This window comes from Trichosurus vulpecula, chromosome X (genome assembly GCF_011100635.1).
Source record: "Trichosurus vulpecula isolate mTriVul1 chromosome X, mTriVul1.pri, whole genome shotgun sequence".
NCBI classification, from domain to species: Eukaryota; Metazoa; Chordata; class Mammalia; order Diprotodontia; family Phalangeridae; genus Trichosurus; species Trichosurus vulpecula.
This window is the reverse complement of record NC_050582.1, coordinates 22220969-22236744: the sequence shown is the minus strand read 5'-3', so window position 1 is coordinate 22236744 and position 15776 is coordinate 22220969. Positions and strand designations below refer to the sequence as shown.

The 15776-nt window shown below is 45.7% G+C and overlaps 1 protein-coding gene across 1 annotated transcript in view; it reads left to right on the top strand.

The window, feature by feature from the left end:
- The window catches only part of LOC118832468 (sodium/hydrogen exchanger 2-like), a 110590-nt gene that overhangs the window by 60854 nt on the left and 33960 nt on the right, over positions 1 to 15776 (top strand). Inside the window, exons 7-8 of the mRNA XM_036739780.1 lie at positions 5561 to 5631; positions 13092 to 13256. Coding sequence (XP_036595675.1) covers positions 5561 to 5631; positions 13092 to 13256 — 236 coding nt within the window. The remainder of the gene's footprint in view (positions 1 to 5560; positions 5632 to 13091; positions 13257 to 15776) is intronic.

Below are 15776 nucleotides of genomic sequence, written 5' to 3'. Positions count from 1 at the left end.
GCAGTAAGATTACAAAATATGCTGTCTGAGCGAGCTACTGCACAACAACAAAAGACTCCAGTGTCATATCATGTGCTTCATGTCTGCTCTTGAACCCAGGAAACTGTCGGAGACTATTTAGGCCAGGCAATATATGGTACTTGGCTTTAGTTCCTCAAGGAAGTTGTATTTGATATGTATTTGATATGTGGATTTCTATGTGGGATAAGTTATCCATGATCAAATACAAAGAATGAGTTCAGGACCTTCTTGGGTTTAGTTACCCCCAGAAAACCCCCAGAAAAGCGTGAAGCTTGCCTTATGACTCCTTCTCAGACATCTTTTCAGACCTGTAACAGTATTTTCTAGCACATGCAAGTGTTGAATTTCACTAATATAACTAGTGTAAGTAACAATGTCAGGATGATTGATTACTTAATGATGGCTAGAAGTGATCAAATGGAAGATGTGGGCATCTTCCACATAGAAGAAAGCCTTTTGTTGTTTTGGTCATGAAGATGCCCGGCTCAGAGCTCCTCAAGGGCAGCAATGTCTCACCTTTGGCTTCCTGTCTCCATCACTTAGTACAGTACCTGGCGCATAGGGAGTGCTTAATGAATGCTGGTTGATAAATTGATTGATTAATTACAATCTGATTGATTGTCTTGTGGCCATGATCTTATGACTAGGTCTAGCCGAAGTCATCTTTATTCATAGGCATAGTAGAAACTAACATCACATATTTTTCTGTATTCTTCTCCATATATGACCCTTGTCATTTCTGCCATTGCATTGCCCTATGGCAGTTTTGAGAAGCAGTATGGCTGAGTGGGGAGAGTGTGGTCTTGGATCCAGGACCACTTGGCTTAGGTTCAGCCTCAGGCACCAGGTGTCATGGGCAAGTCAATGAACCTCCCAGTAGCCCAGGCAACTCTCTAAGAGTCACAGTTTTAGATGAGTTGCCAATCTGCATTTATGGAGAAACCTTCTACCCTGGGAATTTCTTAGACTAATGAAGTCACAGGTCCAGGTTACCCTCTCCTCCCAGCCCCAGATAAAGGTGGTTAGTTTTAGATAGCATTTTCCATCATGAGTCTTTTGCAATTGTCTTAGATCCTTGTATTGCTGAGAAGAGCTAAGTCAGTCGTAGTTGGTCAATACACAATGTTGCTGTTACTGTGTACAGTGTTCTGGTTCTGCTCACTTCACTCAGCATCAGTTCATGTAAGTCTAAAATGGTAGTTTTAGAACAAAACATTGTGGCAAAGAAGTGTTTTCCTGTAACCAAAAGGAAAAAATGTACCCCTAGGATCAAATCTAAACTTCTTCAACGAGTGTTCAAGACCTTCTATCAGTTGGTTTCTGCCTGTTGCCCTTGTGCCAATCCAGCGTTTTGTTTCCTGACTCCTTCATATGATGCTTGGGCTCTAGTTAGGTGCATCTTGTTGCTGCTGCCCTACGTATCCCACTTGTTCTCATCCTATACACCTTCTTTTCGATCATTTCCTATGAGCAGAATACCGTAGAACCACGGGTGTGGTTCTAAGGGACCTGAGAGGCCATCTAAGAGTCCGGCTCCCTCAGTTTAGAGATGAGGAAACTGAGGCTCAGGGAGGTTAGGTGAATCGCCCAGGGTCCCAGAGGTAGTAAGTAACAGCCAGGATTTGAATTCAGATCTATTGCAAAACCATTGTTCTTTGTGGTTACTGCTTGTTTCAAAATCAAGCTTCCGATTCACTTCTTTCAAGGTGCCTGGCTGGCTCAGTTGATAGAGTATGAAATTTTTAATCCCAAATCATGCATTGTGTCTCACATTGGACACAGCTATCTTTTGGAAAGCTACGTGGGACAGTGATTAGAGTGCTGCAGAGTCAGAAAGACCTGAGTTCAGATCCTGCCTCAGACACTTACTAGTGGTGCTGGGCCTCAGTTTCCTTGTCTCTGAAACGAGATGCTGGACTAGATGACTCCTGAGGTTCATTATTCTTCTAGCATTTTTGGATGATTCTTTGATCCTATGATGATCCTATGAAGCATCCTCCAAGTAAGCCTGACTTTTGAAGTTCTTCTCCTTTACACACACATGCATTTCTTTCTTTTTTTCACTTTATTATTTAATTTATTTTTAGTTTTCAACATTCGCTTCCATAAGTTTTAAATTTTCTCCCCCTCCCATCTCCCTCTCTTCCCAGGATGGCCTGTCATCTGATATAGGCTCTACATATACATTCCTATTAAACATATTTTCACATTAGTCATGTTGTATACAAGAATTAGAATGAATGGGGAAAACCATGAGAAAGAAAAAACAAAACAATGACAACAAAAGGAAATCGTCTGCTTCGCTCTGCATTCAGACTCCATAGTTCTTTCTCTGGACGTGGATTACATTTTCTATCACGAGTCCTTTGGAATCATTTGGGATCCTTGCATTGATGAGAAGGGCTAAGTCTATCAAAATCAGTCATCGCACACTACATATGCATTTCTGGAGTGAAAGTCTTATCTTGCACATAAAAAGGCTAATAAAGGACATTTGGAGGGGCATGCATGCTCAGAAAAGGCAGGAGGCTAGTTGAGGATGGAGGGTTTTGTTCAAACCTGTGATTTCATAGGGGTAGGCACCTTCCAGAGAGGACATTGCCTCCACTTGTGCAGATTGGTCCTATTCAGCCACTTACCATGCTAGAGAGTTGCCAGGAGTGTTGAGAGGTCAGTCAGGTCTCACAGCCAGCAGGTGTCAGAAGATGTGGCAGTTGAACTTGGGGCTCCCTGGCCTGCAGGGCAGCTCTCTATCTGCTGGGCTGCCTCGCCTCTGTTGTGGGGCCACAGAGATGAAGGATGAAACAGTCTCTGCTCTCAGGTAGCTCACATTCACTTGATGGGATTTAGCATGTACAGAAATGAGGATGATTAGCTTTGTGGACTTAGGGACCTAGAAGAGATCTAGACCAGGGCTTCTTCAACTTTTTCCCCTCAACACCCCTTCTTAAACTGTGGGTCATGACCCCATATGGGGGGGGTCAGTTTAAGAAGCACTAATCTAGACAAAGCATGCTAGGAAAATTTGAAGGAGGAGAAAGAATGCTTTGGGCTCTTGGGGCCAGGGAAGGCCACCAAGATGAGATGGCAGCTGAGCTGATTCTTGAAAGAAGATTGAGATGCTGGAAGGTGGAGATGAAGGTGGACAGCCACAGAGAAAGGAGATGGCATGCCATATTAAGGATAGCTGCTAGTGCTCTTTGGCCAGACCATCGATTGTATGGGGGGTGGTGTAATGCATTATCAAGTTAGAAGGCTTGGTGGGAGGCAGATCAGAAAGGGCTTTAAATGCCAGGGGAGTTTGGATTTGATCTTAGAGGCAACGGGGACCCAGTGGAGCCATTGGGGCCATCAATTCGGAGCTGGAGGAGACCTTAGTGATTGCCTAGATCAGAGCTTCTTCCTCTTTGTTATGACATGGGCCCCTTGGGCAGTGTCTAGTAAAGCTTGGGGATCCCTTCTCAGAATCATGCTTGTAAATGCATTAAATGAAATACAGAGGATTATAAAGGAATCTAATTATATTGAAATAGTTATCTAAATATTAAGAAAAACCCAAGTTCACAGCCCTCAGGTCAACAACCCCTCCTTTTAGAGATGAGGAAACTGAGCCCAGAGGTGAAGTGACTGGCCTAAGGTTGATCTGGGCCTTAGGAAGATCTGTTTGAAACTTCGAAGGCTGGTGCCTGGAGGGGAGAGGCTAGAGGCAGGGAGGCTTATTAGGAGGCTATTACAATAGGCCAGGGGAGATGTGAAAGAGACTTGAACTAAGCTGAAGACTATGTGAGTAGAGAGGAGGGGACACATAGGATAGATGTTGGGGGAATAGGGGAATGACTTGGAAGTGGATTTGATGTAGCAGGTGAAGGGGAAGGAAAAGTCAAGGAGGGCAGAAGAACCAAAAGAAGACATCCATTATATGACGCAGCCTGGGAGGTCATGTGGCACCATGGAAAGGGCATTGGATTTTGTGTTGGAAGAGCTGGGTTTGAATCCAGCCTCTGGTATGGCTGCTGTGTGGCCCTGGGCCAGTCACTGAACTTTTCTGGGCCTTGGGGTCCTCCTCTGTAAAGTAAAGGATTAGATGAAAAGACCTTTAATGACCTTTTGAATTGGGAATCTATGATCACATGGTATTGTATCCTACCTATATTGGCTAGAAGCTCTGTGGTGAATTTGAGTTGGGACTTCGATAGGACACAGGATGAAAGGATATGGTTGGGTTGCAATATGTATTAGTGAAGGGAGTCCCTACCCTGAGGAGATCTGAGAGCTAAATATTAGCTGTTAAAGTCTGTGGTACAGAATTGGGCACCTGCTCTTGGCCTCTAGTTGGAAGTATATATGAGCTTCTCCAATTCCATTTCTAAGCACCTGAAAGTCAAGGGCTACAACCTATACTTCATAGTCCTTGGGTAGAATGCTGGGCACAGTAGGTTCTCAGTATGCGATGAGTGGATGACTGAATGATTTCGTTTTCTGTTGCTGATTAGGATGCACATTTATATTTAATAATGCTCATTCGTAGGAGGCTATTACTGCCATCTTTATTTCCAATTACAGGGGTAGTCACAATTGGTTAGGTTGACAGGGTTCCTTTTATGGCTGTGGTCTGACTGTCAATTCTGCTTTTCTCCTCATTTGCAGACAGTTAGTGACTCTTAGAGCCCTGTTTCCTTTGATAGCTAGATTCCCATCTTCTTTTCTTGTCTATACATTTCCTATAATAGAATAAGGTAGGGGTAGGGAACCTGCAGTCTCAAGGCCACATGTATCCCTCTAGGCCCTCAAGTGCATCCCAAGTTTTACAGAACAATTCCTTTTATTAAGGGGATTTGTTTGGGAAGTTTGGATTCAGTCAAAGGGCAGCACTTGAGGACCTAGTGGGCCACATGTGGTCTTGAGGACACAGGCTCCCCACCCTTGAGTAGGGATTAGGACCAGGCAAGATAAAGGGTGATTATGTGTGTAAGTTCATTGCTCACTTTCAAGTGTTCTACAAGTGTCTACTGTGATGATAATGATTGTGGTGGGGATGGTGACAATGATGATGATGGTGGTGGTGATGATGATAATGGTGGTGGTAATGATAATAATGCTGCTGCTGCTGCTGATGTGGTGATAGTGACATGATGATGATGATGATGATGTTAATGGTGGTGGTGACAGTGATGATGATGGTGGTGGTGGTGGTGATGGTAGTAGTGATGATGGTGATGTGGTGATGGTGGTGGTGGTGGTGGTGCTAGTGATGATGATGATGTGGTAGTGGTGGTGGTGGTGACGGTGACAGTGATGATGATGATGATGATGGTGGTGGTGGTGGTGGTGGTGGTGGTGATGATTATGATGATGTTAATGGTGGTGGTAATGATGATGATGATATGGTGGTGGTGACAGTGATGATGATGATGATAATGGTGATGATATGTAGAATTGTGCTCTTTCATGCCTCTAAAGCAGAGACTCTTTTCCTTGGCTGCTAGTTAAGTTCTTCCTACGTGCTATGTATGTAGACAGACTCTTTCTTCTTTTTCAGTTCTTGGATCACTTGCTGGCTGGCATTGAAGACATATCTGGACACTGGGGACAGTATTACTGGAAAGACAAGTAAGAAGCTGCCAGAAATACAACTGTCTACATAAAAGGGGGAAAAAGATGAACCTTATGTTTGTTTCAATTGGGGTGGATTGAGCTTCATCCCTCTCCTATATCATGAAGGTAATAGACAATTTCTTTTTTTTTGAGAAGAATTATGACCAATGGAATGAACCATGAGAAATAAGAAACAGAACCAAAAAAGAAACAACCCAAAAACAAAAACAAAAGAGAAAAAAAGAGGGGGAGGGGGAAGGCAAGCATAAAGTGTGCCTCAATGTGCATTCACACCCCATAGTTCTTTCTCTGGATGTAGATAGTATTCTCCATCATGAGTCCCCTGGAGTTGTCCCTGCACCCTGCGTTGCTGAGAAGAGCAAAGTCCATCAGGACTAGTCCCCACAGAATCCATACATCTGTGGCTGCGTACAATGTTCTCCTGGCTCCGCTCCACTCACTCAGCTCTATGTCGTGTAGGTTCCTCCAGGCCGCCATGAAGTCCGCATCATCCCCATCTCCTACAGGGTAATAGACAATTTCAAACAAAGATGGTGAGCTTACTCTTTTCTTAACCTTACCCCAGAAGGTATGACAGTCACCAGATTGGGTCACTGAATCCCAACAGGCTGCCACACAAACTTCTAGACAAGGCCTTTCTCCTGGGAATGTTGCTTTGTACCCCATAAATGGTCCTTTCTTTGACCCTTTCCAAGCCCACTTTCCACTGGAATCTAAGCCCTACTGCAGTGTCTTCATTTATGGTGTACTCTGGGCTCCCTGGTGGTCTAGTCTGATGTGCACTGCTTCTGGGTCAAGGTGGCCTAACCAACAGAGAGATGTTGGTAGTGGGCCTTATAGGACAGGATACTTCTGATCTATTTCTCCATGACTTTACATGGCCAGCTGAGCTAGAAGGAAGAGGAGAGACTAATTAAATCTTTAAGTGTTTCAGAACACACATCTCAATTGGCCAGAAGATGTTAACTCTCAGAAGATACTGTAGATCACAGTGTAGGTCCATAAACCTGAGTCCAGTGACAGAATTGGGCCACTTCATTTTTCCACCGTGTTCTCACACTGAAGCAATGGGCAGAAAGGATTCTGTTCTTTTTTTCATTCTGCTCTTAGAGTTGGAGTTAGTGGACCATTGACATTTTCAAAGTCCAATGGCTTTCTGAGGTCATGTTCCCACTCCACCCCCACTGCCTTTCATGGCCTGTTCTGAAATGCAAAGGGTATTTAGGCCACATTCAGTTCTTGAGTGTGGCATAACAAGGTACCTCACCTCTTATATCTAAGGAAGAGGCATTCTGCTTCCACAGTATCTATTGAACCCTTCCCTCCTTTTCTTAAGGCAGCTAGGTAGCTTAGTGGATAGAATAGTGGGCTTAGAGTCAGGAATGCCTGAGTTCAAATCTTGGCTCAGACATGTACTAGCTGTGTGACACTGGACAAGTCACCAAACCACGATTTGCCTCAGTTTCTTCAACTATAAAGTGGAGGTAATAATAGCACCTCCCTGGGTTGTTGTGAAGATCAATGAAAGAATGCTTGTAAAGCACTTAGCATAGTGCCTGGTACATAGTAGGTGCTTAATGCTTCCTTCTTTCCTTCTCTATTCCCACCACAACACCAAGCCTTTTTTAAGAGGGACAATGTTGTCCTTCAGTGTTCAAAATCAAAACTCAGATTTCTTTCTTTTTTTTCAAGGGAAAAGACAAAGTTTATTAGGGATTCACCATAACGGGTTGTCTTAAGAAATCCCACCCTTTGTGATGCCGGTTTTCACAAGCGGGCCAGATTCAACCTGCTGAACTGGATTCAATCTGAGCACCTTAATGGAGGCGGGATGAGTCTTATATGCAAAAAGTTTGTGGGAGGGATTGAGGAGTGGTCTGGGGTGACTAGAGGAGGGTTTTAGGGAGGGTCTTGAGGAGGAGCCTAAGGAGGATGAGATGAGGTCAGAGTCCAGGGACTAGGATGAGGTCAGACTCCAGGAACCAAGAGAATGGGATTAAGGGTGGGAAGTAGCTGAAGGCATGGATATTGATGGTATCAAGCAAGTAGCTGGACAATAAAGGGCTAGGCTAGGTAGAGATTTGGGCCTAATGATAATGTAAGGTTATAGCCTCAAGTCAAGGCCAGATCAAGTGGGAAGATTCAAGGAGAGTTCAAGGGGGTTTCCAGAGACTGTACTGCAGGTTCAAGGGGGTTCCCAGAGACTGTGCCCTCATCATTCTCCCCTCAAACAAACAGGACCCAAATTCTTTTGGGGTCCAAGGGGATTCCCATAGTCTAAACCCCATCATTACCCCCTCAAACAAATGGGACCCAAATTCTTTTGGGGTCAGGGAGGAAGGTCTCGGCTTCTGAAAGTGCTTCCTGCTGGCAAGGGGCGTAGAGCTGTCCCTGCCTGGATGGGTCCAGTTCAAGCCGTACATAGTCTGAGCAGTCATCTGGAAGTTGATGGCTTGGAGCCTGGAGGAGATAAAGCTGGCAAGGAGGTTAAGCAACCAAGCATCAAACAGGCAGTATAGGAGTATAGAGAAAGGACAATTTCCCTGGTGTAAAAGACAATTTCCCTGGAGGGAATTAAAGATGACTATTTCATACCTAGCTCCCCTAATCACTTGTTCTATGTACCATACTGCTTCGGGGTTTAGGAGTGTGTGGCACACCTGAAGAATTAGGTCAGGGGTATCTAAGAACAAGGTTTGATTTTTGGTGAGCCTGTAGCTAGCCAGCCACTGGTGGCCCTCTACTTCTAGGATGCTCTGGGGAGTCAGAGCTTCTAGGGGCTGGTCTGCTACAGGTTTAGAAGTTTCCTCAATTGGAATGGCTGTAGCAACTAGAGAATCTAATTGTTTTGAAAAACAGGCAACTGGCTTGGGGTCAGGTCATAAAGACTGGGTTAGGATTCCCAAAGCCTGTCCTTCCCTTTCAACAACATACCGAGTGAAAGGTTTTTCTAGATTAGGTAAAGCTAATGCTGGAGTGGTGGTCAGTTTAGTTTTCAAAGTCCCAAAAGCTTGTGCTGGGTAGGGGCCCCACTCTAGAGGGAGCGAGTCATGGCCTTGAGTGGCAATTAATGGTTGCAGTCCCTCCCAAGCCTTGGGCTTAATTGGATATTGAAGGCGATGGAGGGGAACTATGACTGGGGTGGCAGAAGTAGCTTGCCCAGGAATTCCCTGATCCCAAACAATTGGATCAACCCTCTCCCACACCTCTGTGGAAACATGGGGAGATCTGGTAAACAGAGGGAAAAGGGAGTTGTGAGGTTTAACTAGAGAAAATTGGCTTCCCAATTTCACCATCAGGTCCCTTCCCAACAAGGGGGTAGGGCCAGAGAGGGAGTGTTCAAACAACAGATCCTTGATGCCCATGACCCAATGGGTCAAGGAGCGTGTAGGGCCAGAGCAATTAGTTAAAACAAGAGAACATAGCCGTGATAAAGTGGGTAACCTTACCTTCAGCCTTGATTTTGCCCAGAGCTCTGCGAGAGAGGTGGAGAAAGTGGGAGCACTGCCAAACCCCAGGCTTTCCCCTCCTTCCGAGTCTTGAGAAGACTGGAGGACAGGGTACTGGGAGGGGGCTGTACCACTTTTCCAACCTCGGGGATAATCCTTCCTCCAATGTCCCTCCTGGTTACATGCTGGTCACAGTCCTGGAGGTGTGGATCTTGGAGGCTTTCTCCAGGGGAGTGCCCTAGAGGGGCACTTCTTGGACCAGTGACCCTCCTTGTGGCATCGAAAGCAGGTTTCCCCACCGCCCAAGTCGCAGGGCTTCCTCCAAGGGGGCCCCCTGGAGGGGTGCTCCTTGGGTCTTTTCCTGGCCATGACAGCAGCCAAGAATTGAGCATGTTCTCTGTCTCTAGCTCTTTCCCTGCTTTTTCTTTCCTCTGCTGCAACTAGGTCTCTATTGTTGAAAACTCCGAAGGCTGCCTCCAGTAATTGGGCCTGAGGTGATTGGGGTCCCATTGCCAATTACTGGAGTTTCCGCCTAATATCTGGGGCAGACTGATTAATGAAATACATGTTAAGTATTGCTGCCCCTTCAATAGAATCAGGATCCAAATTTGTATACTTCTTAATAGCTTCTACTAGCCGGGCTTGGAAAAGAGCAGGGTTTTCCTTTTCAACCTGAGTAATCTCCCTAATTTTTTGAAAATTTATTTGCTTTTGAAATGCTGTTCTTAGGCCTTCTAACAGACAAATTACCATATGGTCTCTCTTTCCCCTATCTTCACTCTTTTGGTAATCCCATCCTGGGTCACTAGTGGGAACAGTAGCTGTACCTGGGGGATATTTCATGGGGTTATCACTAGCCAAATGATCCCCAAATTTTTGGGCATGTTCCCAGATTCTCCTCTTCTCCTCAGTGGTACAACAGGTAGAGAAAAGGATATGCAGATCACACCAAGAAAGTTCAAATTGTAGGGACAGATCCCTAAAACCCTCAGTAAACTTAGTGGGATCTTCTGAGGATCTCCTGAGGATCTCCCCAGTTTTTCTTTAATTTGAATGAGATCCAAAATGGAGAGTGGAACATGCACTCTCTTTGTCCAGGTAGGGGAGGCAGGAACTTCCCTCAGGGAAAAAAGCCTTGAAGGTGCTATGGGACCTGGAGCTTGGGGAGGGATATAGGAAGTCCCACTTCTGGTGAGGGAGGAGCTAAGGGGTGCCGGCTAACCTAGATTAGACTGCAAGGCCAGGGCATCTGGCTGGCAAGGGAGAAGATCAGCTGGTACCTGAGGAGGGATAGGGGTCAGAGAAGGAGATACCAAAGAGACCTGAGTGGGAGCCATCTCAGAGAGAGGGGCCAGAGGAGGAGTTATTGCCATGGGGGCAGGGCCCAAGGCTGGAACTGGAGTAGGGGTTGCCTCGGGGGTAGGGCCCATGGTGGTAGATACTGCAGGGCCTGAAATAGGGGCAGGCCATGAGGCCAGAACCTGAGTAGGGGTCCCTTCAGGGGAAGGGGCCACAGGGGAAGGCACCTCAACCAGACCCTTGGCTGGGACCTAAGGAGGGGTCACCAAGGGGGGAGGGGCCATGGGAGGAGATGCAGGGTAGGAGACTTGGACTGTGAAGGAGGCAGGAAAAGAGGGGTTGCTCTACAGGAAACCAAGGGAAAGAGGGGATGCCCATGGAAGGGGGAGCACAGGAAACAAGGGTGCTCCAGGGAGGTTGGGGAACAGGAGGAGGGGCTGGGGCTGAAGCCCTAGGGGCCATAAGGAAGGGGTTATCCAAAATGTCCTGTTGACCCCCATTGCCCCTTTGTGGGGGGGCTCTAGCTATGAGCATCTTACAATCTTTTCTGAGAATGGGGTTCCAAGAGAGCTTGATGAAGGCCATTACGTAGGAAATTTCTCTCCATTTTCCTTCTCACCAGCAGTATAGCTCTAGCTGCAAGAGAGTATTATATTGTACAGTCCCCAAAATAGGCCACTCTTGCTGGCCTTCTAGGCAATATTGCAGCCAAACAGTATTGCAAAGGAACACCAGCTTTTTCTTTTTAAGTTCTTTAGAGAGCAGCCCAAGGGTGAATTTTTGGGGTTTGAGGAGGATTGACCCATTGTGGGCTTGGGGGGGCTGAAAGTCCCTTCCTCTGCAAGGAGGATCTTTGAGTAAGCCTCAAAAAGGAACAAAATAAGACAAAAAAAATAAACACAAAAAGGTACCTGGGGTTTTCCCATTCCCTAGAGCTGAGAGAATTGAGAAAATTGGGGGCACACTTCCCAATAGGGCGTCCATCCTTGTCCTCTATGCTTTGGAAGGTGTGCCCAAGTCCATGGCCTCGAACATAAACCACTGGGCTGAGAACCTGAGAGCATCAGGCTGAGTCCAAGACAGCGAGCAGCTGTCTGACCTGCTGGGGACCTGGGAAGTCAGGCCCAAAAAGCACCTCCAAAATACTTGGAGAGCGAGAAGGGGATTGGGAGAGGGAGAGGCTTACCTTGCAGTCTTGGCTGGAGAAGAACTTGAGATTAGCAGTATTCCCAGTCTCAGGAAACAAAAAAAAAATGAAGAGGTTAAAGAAAAATGATGATGGTAGGGAACCATAGGTTTTTAGGGGTGCTTGAGACCCCCAAATACCGACACGCCGGGTCCTGCCAAAACAATTTGACTCAAGCCTTCTCAGCCAAGGGAAAAGACAAAGTTTATTAGGGATTCACCATAATGGGTTGTCTTAAGAAATCCTACCCTTTGTGACGCCTGTTTTCACAAGCAGGCCAGATTCAACCTACTGAGCTAGATTGAATCTGAGCCCAGATTTATTTCTAAAAAATTAAAACTGCAGCTTAATTTTCTGCTATGTATTTATGAAGCTTGACTAGATAAATTAGAACATTTCGACAATTTCACTCTTTGGGACTAGCCTAGAACTCTTTTCTGTTTTGCTTCTCATTCCACAAACATCACTGTCCTAGGATCTAGGGAATGTACCCACTTTCTAAAAGACATGGTCTGCTCTCATAGAGTTCAGAGTCTAGCAGGATGCCAAGGCACCGACAGGGTGTCCAGCACAAAATGATATGTATTAAGAGAGGTGCACACTGGGGGATCAGAGAAGGATTCATGGTGGAGGTGCCTTTCGAATAGGAGTGGAGAGTGTGGAGGAGAGTACCATGAGTTGAGACTGGAAAGTGAGGGTGGTGTCAGATTGCAGGGGGCCTTGAATGCCATGCACAGGGGGTTAACCTTTCCTCCAGAGGTGATAGGGAATCACCAAAGATTTTTGAGCAGAGGAATAATTGGAGTAGATCTATGTATGAGTAAGAAAAAATATTCTCACACCAATCTGAAAGACATTTTGGAGGGGGAAGAGAATGGAGACATGAAGTCCTCCTGGCAGGGCATTACTGCAGCCCTGGGTGGCAATAAGAGCTTGTATAAGGTAAGAAACAGCCACAGAATATTGCAGAGAGAGCCGCTGAATTTGAAATGGGACGATCTGGGTTTGAATCTCAGCTCTTCTTCTTCCCAGCTTTGTGATTCCAGTCAAGTCACTTTCCCTTTCTTGTGTGTTACTTCATCTCAGAAATGAGAGGATGGGACCCGATGTTCTTCGAGGCCCATTTAGTTCTTGATCCCAAGGTCCATTTCTACCCAGTCTCTTATTCATTTGTGTCACTGGTGTGTCCCCCATTAAGATCAGTCTTCATTTCACAGATGAGGACCTGAGGCCAGGGGATGTTCCGTGACTTGGCCAAAGTCATGCAGCTAGTTTGTAAGTGGCAGAAGAGGTACTTAAATGCAAGCCTTCTGCCTCTCTTCACTATGCCACATTAGCGTAGAAGGTCTTTGAGGGCAGAGACTGTGCCTCCTTTTACCTTTGTGCCCTCAGTGCCTTGCATATAGTAGGTCTTCATAAATGTTTTGGGATTGACTTGACTTGAAGTAAAAGCCAGTGGAACTTTTCAGAGGAGAGTGGCCAGTGAATTCTTGGCATTTTTTTCTTTGCTGCCTGAGCAGATTGGAATATTTCAATAGCCAATATCTGCAGAAGATTTTGCTGCGAGATTATGACCAGCCCAAGTCTAGCATCGTGCTCCTGTATGAAAAGCTAGAGAGGAAACACGCCATTGAGCTGGTAGAAGCTGGCCAACTGGTCCATGCCCCAGCCAGTGTGCCTGAGTGGTAAGTATTTTTCAAGACCTATGATGTTCTCTTGCAGGTACCACCCAAAGAGCCTAGCCTTCTGGCCCTTGGGGAAAGTAGAAAGAGCCACAGCCACTGAAAGAAAGGGTCAAAAATTTTCTCTGGGGAACTGCCTTTCTCTTCTCTCCTATCCCAGGCCTTCACAGCTGCCTTGCTGAGCATGGAGGGCCCAGTTCATCTGAAAAGGGAGAGGCTGGCTGCCAGGCCTTTAACTATGTGAAGAAGCCACTGGAAGTTTCTTCTAAAAATCCATCTCCCAGGAAGAACACTTTGGGCGTTCAAATTTACTTTTTAAAAATGGAAATAAAAATGAAGTTACCTTTTGCTTCTATTGAATGAGGCATGAATAGGGCTTTATAGGGTTTTTTGTTTTTATTTTTTGCAGGGGAAGGGGGCAGAAATAATGGATGTACCAAGGGTTTCCTTACTCTTTTTTTCTGGATGATTGTTAAGGGAGAGAGAACTTGAAAAGGGAAAATGGTGGGGGTTGGGGAGAAAAAAAAGAAAAAGTAAAGAATTCTTCTACAGAGCAATTCACATTAAATGTGCATTAAATGGGAGTGTGGTAATTCTCTGAGTGCCATGAGGTTTTTTTCCCCTCTTGGTAAAACTTTCAAGGAATTTTTGTCAGTGTTTGGAGAAGAGTTTGGGGGCTTGTAGTTAGCCTACCATGCTCCATCAAAGTCCTCCTCAAAGCTCTGTCATGACCCAGAGATGATCCACAATTCTGAAAGATTATACCAGAGCCAGAAGGGCTTTGAATACAGACTCTGGCTAAGTGCAGAGAGGCTCATCATGAGATGGGCCAGTCTGCATTGGTGGGGTGAGTGTGTCTACACTGATACCATTTTGGATCCTGGCTGTATTAGCCCACCAGACCCCAAGGATGGCTGGGCCCATCCCATTCAGCCAACACCTAGTATGCGTCCAGTGCTTCTCACAAATGTCATGAATACATATATGCAATATGCCCATTGAGGCTTGAGGAGTCCAGCCTAAAGTTGTGGCCGTGATTGGCTTGACTTAAGGCCCCAAAAACAAATGACTCAGGTCCAAGGTCAAAGCACCAGTAGCAGGCCCCAAGTTTTAACAGTTACTTATGGAATGCTACTATTTAAAAAGTGATTCAGATACTGGCCTGACTGTGGGCATGGGGGATGATGCAAACAGGTGGCGTTAATCAGAAAGCCTGGAGGGAGGAATGGGTCCAGAAGTAAAGAGATGAGTCATTGCAACAATGATTAAAGAGACAAATGAGATCCTTCAGGGGAAAGTTAGAGCAAATGATGCTGTTAACTTTGTAGAAGAAGAAAGAAGACTAAGGGGGAATTGAGTGTATGGGAAGGATCTTTCAGTTCATCAGCAGGGGGGACATTCTCCTCCGCTAATACAGTTCTCAACCCTCCATGACTTAGAAGACTAGCCCTGTGGGGCTGACTTGTCCAAGGTTGCATGGCCAGCAAGTAGCAGAGGTGGCCTTGGAACTTGCTTCTTCCTGACACCAGCCTCAGTAAACTGCCTAGAACTCCAGGCTTCCTCTGCATCTTCCAGCAGAGCTGGAAGCAGAATGCTTGAGTTAGCTTTCCTCCCCAAAGAAGACTCCACATAAGGAAGTAGGCTTCAGTGACAATAGGACCATACAGTTAGCCACAAAGAGAGTTTGTCAATTCAGCGTTGAAACAGGATATCAAGGGATATGGTAGAATCTTTTCTTCTGGAGAGCTTTTAAGTTAAGCCAGACCTATTCAGGATTCAGCTTCTCTGGATGACTCAGGTTTCCTTCCCTTGTCTTCATAAAGGAGGCTGGCTTGTCCAGATGGCCTTCTGAGGACCTTGCCAGCCCATTTCTATTCTTTATGAATTCAGGGTGGAGTGGACTAGTTGGAATGAGGCAGAAGTGGGTGCACAGTGGAGGGATATAATGCCTCGGGCCTGATTATTTGGGGTAGGGGGAGACCCAGGGCATTGACCTTTTTGGTTTGATCAAGGTAGGGCTATATAACCCATGCAAAATGGAGGACTGAATAATAATCTGGGGATGTGGAAAGATATAGATAGTTAATCTGGATAATTCAGGACCTAAGTAGGAAATGGTTTTATTTGAAATTCATAGACCAACTGTCTCCATTGCCTGAAATAGCCAGATGACAGCTTACGCCTCCATTTTGCATTAGCTGCATAAACCTGGCAGTAAGATTAGGCCCAGAGACATTCCTCACCCATCAGTCATTATCTCTTCATTGAGTCCTCCAGCTCTAAGAATTTGAACTGGAAAAGAAACACTAAAGATGGGAAGGCCATAAACATTTACTGTCAGATGGAAGCTGGTAACACAGCTAGGAAAACTCCCACAAGCCATTGGAAATGCCTGTGAATAATGCCTCCTGCCCAGCTTTCATGCCTCATCTCATTGTCCTACTTAACTGGATTTCTCATTGTCCCCACATGATTATGAAGGAGAGTCACTTTGAAAAAGCTAGTGATTCTCCAATACAGTTG